This window comes from Hyperoodon ampullatus (genome assembly GCF_949752795.1).
Source record: "Hyperoodon ampullatus genome assembly, chromosome: 8".
NCBI classification, from domain to species: Eukaryota; Metazoa; Chordata; class Mammalia; order Artiodactyla; family Ziphiidae; genus Hyperoodon; species Hyperoodon ampullatus.
Genome location: NC_136921.1, coordinates 116,509,467 through 116,522,540, shown reverse-complemented (window position 1 = coordinate 116,522,540; position 13,074 = coordinate 116,509,467). Strand labels below are relative to the sequence as shown.

Sequence of the window (13,074 nt, the reverse complement as noted above, 5' to 3'; positions counted from 1 at the left end):
CGCGAGCGCGCTGGGCTGAGTCGCTCCGGGGGCGGACCGGCAGGTGTCCCGGGGTGGGGGTGGGGGTGGGGAAGGGGGCTCCGGGGACACCCCCCCCGCGGCCGGCCCAGCCGCCGGCACCCGGGGGGTCGGCTATGGTGGTACCTGCCCTTACGGTTCTGCCGTCAGAGCAACCACACCCGAGTCTTTTAGAGCGTTTGGCAGCGTTTTAAGTGGATATTACGTGTTTTTTCCAGAATTGGGGGAAGGCTTCCCGTCGCTCCGTTGCTGTCCTACTGACACAGTGGATGGTTTCACAGGCGCTGGTTGGCAGGGTTTTCTCCTCGTTCTTTAGAAAACGACCTGTTTGCTCCGTCTGCTGAAGGCCTCCCTTGCAGACGCTCTCTGTGTTGGGATCACTGGGAGGGAGGGTGTCAGTCCCCTGGTGGTGGTGAGTAAGCCTGACCCTGGTTGACTAGGGTTTCTGCTGAGCCAGAAAGCCGGTGCGGGAGCCGGCGCGTAGGGAGGCGTCCCGGGAGCGCTCCTCACCGGCTGCAAGCGGGCGCTCTTTCCTTGGGGGGGGAGCAGTTGCCCACCGAGGACTGTGGCCACCGCTCACGTAGCAGAGTGTACACGAGTCACGGCAGACTTTTGAGTTTTAGGTGTGTATTTAAAAAAACCAAAACTTCAGTTAGGTGGTAAACGGACGACTTGAGTTTGCATGTTTCCGGTTGCAAAGGAAGCCCGCCGTAGTTCACAGCTGAGAAGTTAGACGTGATGGATTCAAAACTACTGTGTAAGAAATAGGCAAAACCCTACCACCCCGAAATCCCGTTGTATTATTTCGGACAAGCTCTTTACGCAGCGCGTGATGCGCGTATTGCCGTGCTGGCTGGGCCGCCGTGGGGAGCGAGTCGGACTGGGTCCCTGTCCTTGTGTGTGGCTTAGTGGGGGAAACACCCAGTAAAATGGACAGACGGCGTGGCATTTAATTGCAGGTCTCTCGAGTGTTACAAAGAGCGGACTAGGGCTGCTGCAAGGAGACCCAACTCAGGCGGCACGGGATGCTTTTCTGAGGAAGAGACACTTCCAAGCAGCCGTCTGAAGGTGGCCGTGCGAAGTAGGAGAGGGTCGGGGAGCTGGCGTGGAGAGGGCACTCAGAAAGCCGGAACAGCTGGGGGAAAGGCGGCACTTGCGGGCTCTCGGGCTGAGTGGAAGCCTGACCCGAGCGGGGCGAGCGCGGGGGTGGGCGCCCGAGGGCCCCGGCGGCTGGGAGCGAGGCCGGGAACGCTGGGTCCTTCACAGGGGTCGGCGGGGTGGCCGCTCAGAATCCGCTGCTGCGGCTCGAAGGAGGGGGCTGGGGAGGGTGGACGTGGGAGAACCGGTCGGCAATACATTTATTAAACTTCGGACGTGTTCGTATGCTGGTATTATGCAAGAACTGAGAACCTCCACAGGACCCTCTCCAGAGATAACCTTGCTGAAGTGCGCAGGTCCTTCTCGTGCTTTTGTGTGTGGACAAGGTGTAAGAATATGTATATGTGTGCGCCCCACCCCAGTGTGGAGTAAACTGTGCTCCTTTTTCTGATTTCATTTTTCACTTGTAGATTTCGTCAGTGTCTGTGTCAACTGTACTGTGTCGTATGCCATTGTCTGAACCGTCATTTAACTACTTGCATGTTGATAGAGGTATTTAAAGCTGTCTTAATCATGCCCTGAAAATTCTCGTTTCCGTAACTTGGAGCACATACGGGACATTTCTTTAGGCTGTCCTCCTAGACATAGGACTGCTGGGTGAAAGGGTATGCACGTTAACATTTCTCATTGTGTGCTGACTTCTTCCTCCAGGGGGACATGGTGTGAGAGTGAGTGTTTTTCACATACCCTTTTCAGCGCTGGGTATCTAGGGTCTTTTAAATGATAGACAGTATCTTATTTTTTTAATTTGGATTTGCTTGGTTACTGGTGAGGTTGAACATCTTTGTAATGAATTTTTTTTTTTTTTTTTTTTGCGGTACACGGGCCTCTCACTGTTGTGGCTTCTCCCGTTGCGGAGCACAGGCTCCGGACGCACAGGCCCAGCGGCCATGGCTGACGGGCCCAGCCGCTCCACGGCATGTGGGATCTTCCCTGACGGGGGCACGAACCCGTGTCCCCTGCATCGGCAGGCGGACTCTCAACCACTGCGCCACCAGGGAAGCCCTGTAATGAATATTTTTATTGCATGTCATCTTTGAGACCTTGTTTCTTCATATCTTGTCTATTCTTTCTCTTCTGGGTTGTTTATCTTCACAATTTTTGATAGTTCTTTATTAAACTGCCTATTAGTCCTTCAAGAATTTTTTTGCAGAATTTCACCCTAATATTTGTTTTTTTCTAGTACTCATTTCTTTTACTTCTTTAGTCCATCTGAAATTTGTTTTCATGTAAGTGCTTTTCATATTCTTTTATAAAAGAACATGTTATTTGTGGCATGGAGTTTCATAGTTCAAAGTACATAATTATTAAAATTATAAATAAGAAAGAAGTTGTGTTTTTCTTTAGCAGGTTAACTCTGCTTGTATGGTGAGTCTATTTTTTTAAATTAATTAATTAATTTTTGGCTACGTTGGGTCTTCGTTGCTGCGCGCAGGCTTTCTCTGGTTGCGGTGAGCGGGGCTACTCCTTGCGGTGTGCGGGCTTCTCATTGCGGTGGCTTCTCTTATTGCGGAGCACGGGCTCTAGGCTCACGGGCTTCAGTAGTTGTGGCACATGGGCTCAGTAGTTGTGGCTCGCAGGCTCTAAAGAGCAGGCTCAGTAGTTGTGGTGCACGGGCTTAGTTGCTCCGCGGCATGTGGGATCTTCCCGGACCGGGGCTCGAACCCATGTCCCCTGCATTGGCAGGCGGATTCCTAACCACTGTGCCACCAGGGAAGTCCAGTGAGTCTATTTTTAAGGTGTAGGGTGAGGTGAAAGAAAACTTGTTTTATAATTCATGTACTTCCTAGGAACCATAAGGTTGCATTTCACTTTGAACTTTTTTTCCCTTAGAAAAAACTTTTTATTATGGAAAAATTCAACGTATACAGAAGTAGTCAGAAGAATATAATTAGCCTTCATGTACCCATCAGCCTCAACAGTTGTTGGCCAGTTATCTGGCCAATTTGTGTCCTCTCTCTTCCCGCTTAACTGCCTTCCTTGTATTATTTTGAGGCGAATACTAGACATCACATCATTCTTCTATAAATTTTTCAGTATGTATTTTTAAAAGATAAAGACTTTCTTTGTAAAACATATCTTTAAAACCACTGTTTTATCCAAAAGAAAGTTGGCAGTACTTCCTTGATTATCATAAACAATCCAGTTAGTGTTCAGATGTGTGTGTGTATATTTGTGTCCTTAGGAAGTTCCGATGACAGCTGTCATGGTTTGGCCAGTTTATCTGATTACATAGGAGTATGCGTACTTGTAAAATGAGGCTGTAATTCTCAATTGATAGCTACTGAATTTTTAAAAAATATGTTATTTATTTTAACACTTCAGCTTTTACTTTTATCATGTTTACAAATGCATCTATCTAGTTTACAGCATCAGCTGGTTACACTAGACTCCTTATAAATTACGTGTATAATAACAAATGCGTGACTTGAGAAAATATTTTAGTTTGAAATAATTTTAGACTTATGCTGAAGTTACAGTAGTACAGGGTTCCCATATACTTTTTACCTAGCTTCCCTCAATGATAACATCTGACAACCTAAAAGAATTTTTAGTTGAATTAGGATCTAAAAGTAGGCCCACACATAGTGATTTTTTGATATGTGTTTTAAGTCTCTTTGAATCTGCAATTTCCTTTGCAACTCTTTTTTTTTTTTTTTACCCCTTTGCAATTTATTTCTTGAATATGCTGAATTAAGTTTTAAGAAACAAATTCATCCTGTGTGTTTTATGTTTGTATCTTCATTCAGCATCTTTTTAGCTGTGATCTTTGATAATTTCTTTTTTATCTGTATAATGTGAGTTTTGCATGAATAGTCCTATGATGTAGTAGAAAGACCAAGATTTGGAGTCAGAAAATCAGAGTTTGAGCCTCTGTCTTCAATATTTACTAAATAATGGACTTCATCAGTGGTTTAATTTCTTTGACCCTTAGTTTGCTTATCAAAATAAGACAATATTATTTGGGGAGTTTTTCTGAGTACCCAGTAAGATTATTTACTAAACGTTTGTTGTACCTGATGATGAAACGTGCTGGGTGGCTACCTGTTTAAAGTAGGAATTGTGTCCTCAAGGAGCTTACAGTAGGGACCTCCCTGGTGTTCCAGTGGATAAGGCTCCACACTCCCAACACAGGGGGCTTGGGTTTGATCCTTGGTGGGGGAACTGGATCCCCGTGTGCATGCTGCAACTAAGACCCGGAACAGCTAAGTAAATAAATAAATAATAAAAATAAATAAATGAATAAGTAAGTAAAATTTTTAAAAAAATTTAAAAAAGGAGCTTACAATAAAGGAGATGGACATGTAAATGAATAATTAAAATCTGATTAGTGAGGCAGAAAAACATTTTCAAGGTTCAGTGAAAGTGTGATGATGGGAGTGACTGACCCTTTAGATGGCAGGATATTCCTCAGGGGAGGGTTAGGGGGACTTAAGTTAACAGGAGTTAGGAGGGGTTCTCTGACATAGGGCATTAGAAGTCTGCGGTGACAAGTGCGACCTTTGACAGGCCGCTGAAATGAGACTGGCCAGCAATGTGCAAAGGGAGCAATGCCCGAAAAGAAACCTGGGGAGAAGGAGACTGGGGCCACACGTTCCGTATGAGGGCTTTGTAAACTGAAAAGCTATCTGAAATTTTATAGTAATTTATAAATTACTATTAAATTTATAGAAATTTCATAGTAAAAATACAAAAATAATCATCTATTTCAAATATGTTTTTATCAAATATTTTATTACAGATTTTAAATTGCTACTTAATAATAGCTAATCTGGCCAGAGAAGAAATGGAACTTCTTAGGATGGTTGTTATTATCAAAGGGCATCTTAGTGTATGGCATCGTCTCCTAACGTTTGTAGGGGTATTTGGCTGTTGTACATAGAAATTACTGGCCCAAAAGACCTGTTGAACTTCATAAATGTTTGCCCTTCTCTTACCAGATTAGCTCCTTACAAAAAAGTCCAGAAAGTTTAGAAGTGCTGTGAGCCGTAGCCCTATTTTAGGTTAAGGTCTTTAAAAACTCAGCTGAAGTAGCCAGTATTAATAATATTTTTTTCAAATTTACTTGACCAGATGCTCTTTTAATAACGTATCTCCTAGTGTCCACAGAACTTTACTAAATTACACCATTTGTCTGACGGCCAATTGCGGGAGACCTCTGACACCCTTTCCTGTCTTTTGCAGTGACAAAATGCTGAGCTTCTTCCGCAGAACGCTCGGCCGCCGGTCGATGCGCAGACAGGCCGAGAGGGACCGGCTCCGCGAGGCCCAGCGTGCAGCCACGCACATCCCTGCGGCCGGGGACGCGAGGGCCGTCATCACCTGCCGAGTGTCCCTCCTGGACGGGACCGACGTCAGCGTGGACTTGCCGGTACAGTTTGCTGACGCACGTTCGTGCTGAGGTCATGTGCTTCTCTGGAGCTGCGGGGAGGGGTGGGGGGGTCTGGTCACTTGGGCAGGTGGGATCCACGCCCGCCACACAGGTGCATGGATCAGGTGGCCTTCGATAGCTGGAGCGCTGGGACTTCTCTGGAATTAGTGGCACTTCACTGGAACTTTCAGATGTTAGGGCATTTGCTGGTGTGAGTCCTCTGTGTGTGTGTTTGTGTGTTCCCCATGGTGGCAGTATGCCGTGTGCTTCCCGGGGCTTTCTCACAGTCCTTGTTGAGCAGTTATTAAAGCGGTGAGGATCTTTGGGGACGATAATGATACTTACGTGGATACCGTAAGACATTTAGTTCTCTGTATTTTGTTGTAGTTTTCAAAACACTCCTCACTTTCCTCAAAACAAATACTTCCTGCCCACTTCGGTGCGCTTGTAGACGTTTTAATGGACTGAAGTGAGGAAAAGGGCTTTGTTCATACCCCTCAGCTCTGCCTGCCCATCTCCTTGTTCCCAAATAGTTTGCAGGGTAGGTTTTCCAGACACTGTAATCTTTATTTCAAGATTGGATGTTGTAATTATATTCACATTTTGGGGAGATTTTTTTTTGCAGTTATGAATAATCACAACTCACAGTGTGAAACAATCCAGTATATCTGAAAGGAGTTTTATTCCTTGCAGGTCTCTTTTTTTGAGGGGAGGGGAGGTAGCTCTTTGGGGGCTGTGGAGCTTCTTTCTGAGCTGTTTGCTAATACCAAATCTCTTTCTCATGTCTTTGCCCTGTATTAAAAGGTTTACGTGACTAAGCTGTAAAATGTGCAATTTGAGATGTCATTGAATGTTCCACAGTGTCTTCCCTCCCTACAGACTCTCTTTAGTGCACACTCATTCACCCAAAATGCAATTAAAGAACGCTTAGCGCGAAGCGGTAGCCTGGGTGCTGCAGTGGTGCACGGTCGGACGAGCCGTGGACGGCCTTAGACTCGCAGAGCGAGAGATGAAGGGACTGGGTAGTTTGTTTAAACGAATATTCTGATTAACTGAATAATTTAAAATGTACTAGGTATGTACATTTTACGTTTTTAAAATAATGGAATATGATAAAATTAAGACAGGATATCTTGAAGTGTTTTGAAGTCATCTTTTTGAGTATTTATTATATTTGTACATTAGACTGGGCATTTTCAGGGTTTTTGATTCTGAAAGACTTTAATGCATTTAAATTTTCTTCCTGTAAGGGCTTCTTGAGGGATTGTCTGATGTTCCAATATGTGCTTCTTTGTGAGGGTAGTTTTCATATTCATTTATTTGATAAGTATCTCAAAAGAGTTCTGTGTACTGTTCCACTGAAATATGCTTAGGTATGTGGTGAAAAGCTTGAGATTGCTGTGTAGGAGAGTGGAAGGAAGTTTCTTATTACCTCATGTTGGAAGTATGAAGTCTCGAGGGTGTTGATGGAGAAGCTGACACCAGGAAAGTAGAATAAATGGCTAGTGACTGGTTTAGAATGCTTCCCCTTGCTTGGTGTGCTCAGTGAGGGCATGTGTGATACTCCATCAGGCCAGAAATGTTAGCCCGCCTTGCACACACACAGCTGCAGCGAAAAAGCCAGGATTTTTACATTTGTCTCTGTGCAACCAGAGCAGTTGCCTTTTCAGCTCCGCAGGGGAAATCCTCAGGTTAATAAGGTAACTCTGGATGCTTGCGTGGATATAAAATGGGCATTGCCCTCCCAGCTAAACTGCCTTACTAAAGAAAATGGCCAGAAGAATAGTAATTTCTGGGAAGAAAAGGTTTTCTCTCTTTCTTTAATTTTTTAATACAAACTTATTTATTTATTTATTTATTTTTGCGTTGGGTCTTTGTTGCTGCACATGGGCTTTCTCTAGTTGCAGCAAGCGAGGGCTACTCTTCATTGCAGTTCACGGGCTTCTCATTGCGGTGGCTTCTCTTGTTGCAGAGCATGGGCTCTAGGCACATGAGCTCAGTAGTTGTGGCACACGGGCTCAGTAGTTGTGGCTCACGGGCTCTAGAGCACAGGCTCAGTAGTTGTGGTGCACGGCCTTAGTTGCTCCGTGGCATGTGGGATCTTCCCAGACCAGGGCTTGAATCCATGTCCCCTGCACTGGCAGGCACATTCTTAACCACCACGCCACCAGGGAAGTCCAGGTTTTCCCTTTTTTTGATTTAGCTTCTCAGCCAGTCTAGTATGACTCTGAAAGAAGATTTAGAGTTGACCTTAGAAATTGAATGAAGCACATACTTATTTCCCATTGTGCTTAGCGTCAGTATTGATCGTGGCAAGCAGCATGGAACTCAGATGATAGTCCAGGCAATATGCAAAGGATTATCTGTAGTTAAGTAGAGAAATCTAGGTTTATATACTTCAAATTAATATATACTTAGTAGTAATGGTCATTTTCTTTCTTCGGTTCTCCTTTCCTCTCAGGATTGGGGAGGAATTTAAATACCTTCTACTTCCTTTTTTAAAAGGAATTAACGTAGTGAGAGTGCCTTTCAGTAAATGATAAAGGCAAGGCATCAGGTAGAAATTTCTAATTATCTGGTTTTTAAACTTTCTCTTTGGAAATGCCACAGTAACTCCTTCGATTTATGAGCTTAGTATTGTTTAGTAAATAGCGTGTCTTGTAAAACTCTGCGTCTCCCAAGTTTTAAATTAATGGGAAATATTTGATTAACCATTAGATAATAATTTTTATACATCTACTTTGCTGATACAGATGCTGAAATCTTTAAATTATATAGACCACTGTATCTTAAAATAACTGAAAAAACATCCTGTGTTCACGAATTGTAAGACTTAACATTGTTGAGATGGCAGTATACCCAAAACTGATTTATAGATTCAACATAATCCCCACCAGAATTTCAGCTGATTTAGTTGTAGAAATTGACAAGCTGATTTTCAAATTCATATGGAATTGCAAGGGACCCAGAATAGCCAAAACAATATTTGAAAAAGAACAAAGTCGTAGGACTCACATTTCCCAGGTTTAAGACTTAACTGTAAAGCAGTAGTAATCTAGATGGTGTGCTTTGCTGGCGCAAGGACCAATGGAACAGAATAGAGAACCCAGAAATAAACCCACACATCTATGGTCAGTTGATTTTTGACAGGGTGCCAGAGCCATTCGATGAGGGAAAGAATGGTCTTTTCAACAAGTGGTGCTAGAACTGAGTAGCCACATGCAAAAGAATGAAGTTGGACCCTTAACTCCTAAATATACAAATATTAACTCAAAATGGATCAAAGTCCTAAACAAAAGACTCTAATACTCTTAGAAGAAAATGCAGGGATAAATCTTCGTGACCTTGGATTTGATACCAGTTTCTTGGATATGACACCAAAAACATGAACAACAAAAGAATAAATAAGTTGGACTTAATCAAAATTACAACCTTTGTGCCTCAAAGGACACCATCAGGAGAGTGAAAAGACTCTCACAGAATGAGAGGAAGTATTTGAAAATTATACATCTGGTAAGTAACTGGAACATGTGAAAAATTGTTAGAACCCAATAATAAAAAGACAAATAACCCAATTTAAAAATGGGCAAAGGATCTGAATAGACTTTCTTCCAAATAGGATATGCAAATGACCAAGAAGCACATGAAATGCTTGACATCATTAGTTGTCAGAGAAATGCAAATAAAAAACATGAGATACTACCTTACACCAACTAGGAAGGCTAAAATAAAAATGCCAGGTAATATCAAGTGTTGATGAGGATGTGGAGAAATCTACCCTCTTACGTGTTTTAGCAGGAATGTTAAGGTGGTCCAGCTGCTGCTCTGGAAAACAGTCTGGCAGTTCCTCAAATGATTAAACATAGTTACCATGTGATCTGGCAGTTCCACTTCTAGGTATATGCCGAAGAGAATTGGAAACACATTTACACAAAAACTTGTACACAGGTGTCCATAGCAGCATCATTCTGAATAGCCAGAAGGTAGAAGCAGCCCAGACAGGTAAGTGTCAGCAGATGAATGGATAAACAAAATGTGTTATATCTGTATAATGGAATACTATCAGTACTTGACCGTAAAGGAAATGGTACTGATACATGCTACATGGATGAACTTCGAAAACATTATGCTAGGTGAAAGAAGCCAGTCACAAAAGACCATATATTATGTGATTCCGTTTGCATGAAAGTCCAGAATAGAGAAATCCAAAGGGGAAAAAAAAAGGACATTGGGGGTTGCTTAGGGCAGATGCGTGGGCACCGAGGGGATGGTGTGAAGGGTGGTTGGGGCCAGTAGCTGAAGGATGTGAGGTTTCTTTTTGAGGTGATGAAGATTTTCTAAAATTAATTGTGGGGATGGTTGTATATATCTGTGAATACACCTTTGCATTATATACTTTTAATGGGTGAGTGTTGTGTGTGATTTATATCTCAGAGCTGTTTAAGAATGCATGGATTTTTGTATACTTGTGTTTTATTCCACTTAAAGTTTTTTTAGTCGTTAAGAAACATGATACGAATGACATAGAGCTTTGATTTAAAGGTGATATGCTTGATTCATTACAGGGAAAAAAAGTAAGAGACGACAGTAATAAAGGCACAAGATGATGGGGCTGCAGAATAACTGTGGCTGTGAGTTTGCAGTGGAAGAAATGCTTTGTACATGGATATGGGGAGAACGGAGATTAGAAATGAGTAACATATAATTCTCGCTCTGGTGTAGAGGGTAATGTTGATTGTGTGGAAGGTCAGGAGAGGGTGGTCGGCTGTCATGCGGAGAAGGGGCAAAGGGATGAGGTGGGGAAAAGAGCTTCAGTGGGATGTCTTTCCAGCCATATTTCAGAAGGTTCAAAGGAATTATTAGGGACAGTCTTATATTTTTTGGGTCTCTTATAGTCCCTTGTACCCAGTGGGTGCTTAATAAATATTGTTTAGTAGTCCGAGGGAGTGCATGAAGGGAAAACGGGGGATTGACACGCGAGATTTGGCAAGGAAGAAAGAAAATAGCACGGCAGCTAGAGCATGGCTGGATAGGGGAGGTCTGAGTTTGTCGAAATGGTTTTACATACACAGGTAGAAATGATAGGAGGAACGTTCTAGGAGGAATACCATCTTATGCTGAGAAAGATAGAAGAGTAATGGGAAGATGCTCTCTTGATGGTCTTAATTTTCCTCAAAAGAGGTTATGAAGTGAGGACTGTGTCTGAATGAGGTGGTGACCTAGAGGAATTTGTTAGGAAAGAAAAGAATATAAATAGCAAGCACTGGTCTAGATTTAACTGAAAAATGAAACTGTCGTTTGCCAGAGCTGTGTGGATCTTTGTTTCACTTTTTTTTTCTGCTTGGTTCGTATTCAGTAGCTGCAAGATGAGAGGGTGTATGAAAATGAATAGGATGTCGACCCTTGGATCAGGGATTTCACATCCCTATTCTACACACTGTGGCCACACTGGACCTTCTTACTCTTTTCCCAGATACGGTAGACTATTTTACAACTCTGTGCCTATGCATAGGGTTTATACTAACTGGAATTATAGGTACAAAGTAGCACAGGAAGGAAGATTCAGGGTCTGGCTTTTTGGAAGGTAACATAGATGTACTCATTCTTGAAGTCAGAGTTCATTGGAGACCTAAAGGACGTTCTGAGCAGAAAGAACTGCATTTTGCTAAGGCTCAGAGGTATGACTTACTAGGGAAATTGTAAGCAGGTGAAAATGCTGGAGTGACAGGAGATAAGGCTGTAAGAGTGAGCAAGGAACAGTAGGAAAGACTGTTTATGTCCTGGAATTCGCACTTTAATCTGTAGAGGAAGAGGAATAATTTTTTAAGGATGAGAGTAACATTCTGTTCTGCAGTTTTAGGAATAATCACATTGGCAGCTTCTGCCACTTTGTCTTCTAACTCCTTCCTGCCTCGAGTCTGTCTCTGTCCTCAACCCCACCGTAGACTGTCAAGACTTCATATCTTTCTTCATTTTGTTTTTACCTAAGGTGGCAGAGTTGTATCAGCCCTTCCAGGCCCAATTTCAGATACAAATTCCTCTGAAGGCTTTACTAGTTTTAAGCAGACTTAACTCACCCTCATTTCCTTAGCATTTTGTCGATACTGCAAGGATAACATTCATATTTATTGTGTTTAAACTAGTTGTGTATGATTTTATTCTTAGTAAGAACCTTGTGACTGCTTGAGGACAGGAAGTATGTACACATATTCATCTGTATGCCTCTAGCAGCTAGTGCGTAATAGCTGTCTGTCCAGTAATTGTTGAATAGAATTGAATGATATATTATGTCAAAAATGTTATTTCCTGTGATTTATTAAGTGCGTAATGAAATGAAAAACCCTTAAGAGAGTATGGAATGGGAAAGAAACAAAAACACTAATTCAAAAAGACACGTGCACCCCGGTGTTCATAGCAGCACAATTTACAATAGCCAAGACATGGAAGCAACCCAGGTGTCCATCAACAGATGAATGGATAAAGAGGATGTGGTACATATATACAATGGAATACCACTCAGCCTTACAGAGGATGAAATTTTGCCTTTTGCAACAACACAGATGGACTTGAAGGGTGTTATGCTAAGTGAAATAAGTCACAGACAGACAAATACTGTATGATAATCACTTATATGTGGAATCTAAAAAATAAAACAAATCAGTGAATACAACAAAAAAGAAGCAGACTCATAGATATAAAGAACAAGCCTAGTGGTTACCAGCGGGGAGGGGGCAAGTTAGGGGGAGGGGATTAAGAGGCACAAATGACTGTGTAAAATGAGCAAGCTACAAGGATATATTGTACAGCACAGGGAATACAGCCAAGATTTTATAATAAGTATAGAGTAGAACCTTTAAAAATTGTGAATCACTATGTTGTACACCTGTAACATATAATATTGTACATCAACTATACTTCAATAAAACATTTTTTTAGAGACAATTTTTTTTAATTAATTAATATATTTTTGGCTGCATTGGGTCTTTGATGCTGCATGCAGGCTTCTCATTGCGGTGGCTTCTCTTGTAGCGGAGCACGGGTTCTAGGCACGCGGGCTTCAGTAGTTGTGGCGTGCGGGCTCAGTAGTTGTGGCTCGCAGGTTCTAGAGTGCAGGCTTAGTAGTTTTGGCACACGGGCTTAGTTGCTCTATGGCATGTGAGATCTTCCGGGATCAGGGGTTGAACCCATGTCCCCTGCATTGGCAGGTGGATTCTTAACCACTGCACCACCAGGGAAGTCTGTAGAGACAATATTAAAAACAAGAAAAAAGAAACGTAATGGGATAGAGCCAACTGATTTAGGAACCATTTCCAGGGTTGATAGTAACAGATTGGTATTTTTAAAAATTATAATTGAGTCAGGTGTTCACCCACCCAGGATAATATTATCAAGACCATATTTTGCAGTTCGTCAGTGATGCATTTTATTTCTGGGTTAGAATCTGAAATTTTTATGAGATCAACATACTGCAGTTAACTTATTTATTTCTTGTCTGAGACTTATTTTCATGAAACAGTATAGTTCTT

At 42.3% G+C, this 13,074-nt stretch overlaps 1 protein-coding gene across 1 annotated transcript in view; it reads left to right on the top strand.

Annotated features, from left to right (window-relative positions):
• Positions 1-13,074, top strand: part of EPB41L5 (erythrocyte membrane protein band 4.1 like 5) — a 146,318-nt gene that overhangs the window by 312 nt on the left and 132,932 nt on the right. Inside the window, exon 2 of the mRNA XM_079710313.1 lies at positions 5,362-5,548. Coding sequence (XP_079566439.1) covers positions 5,369-5,548 — 180 coding nt within the window. The 5' untranslated portion in view covers positions 5,362-5,368. The remainder of the gene's footprint in view (positions 1-5,361; positions 5,549-13,074) is intronic.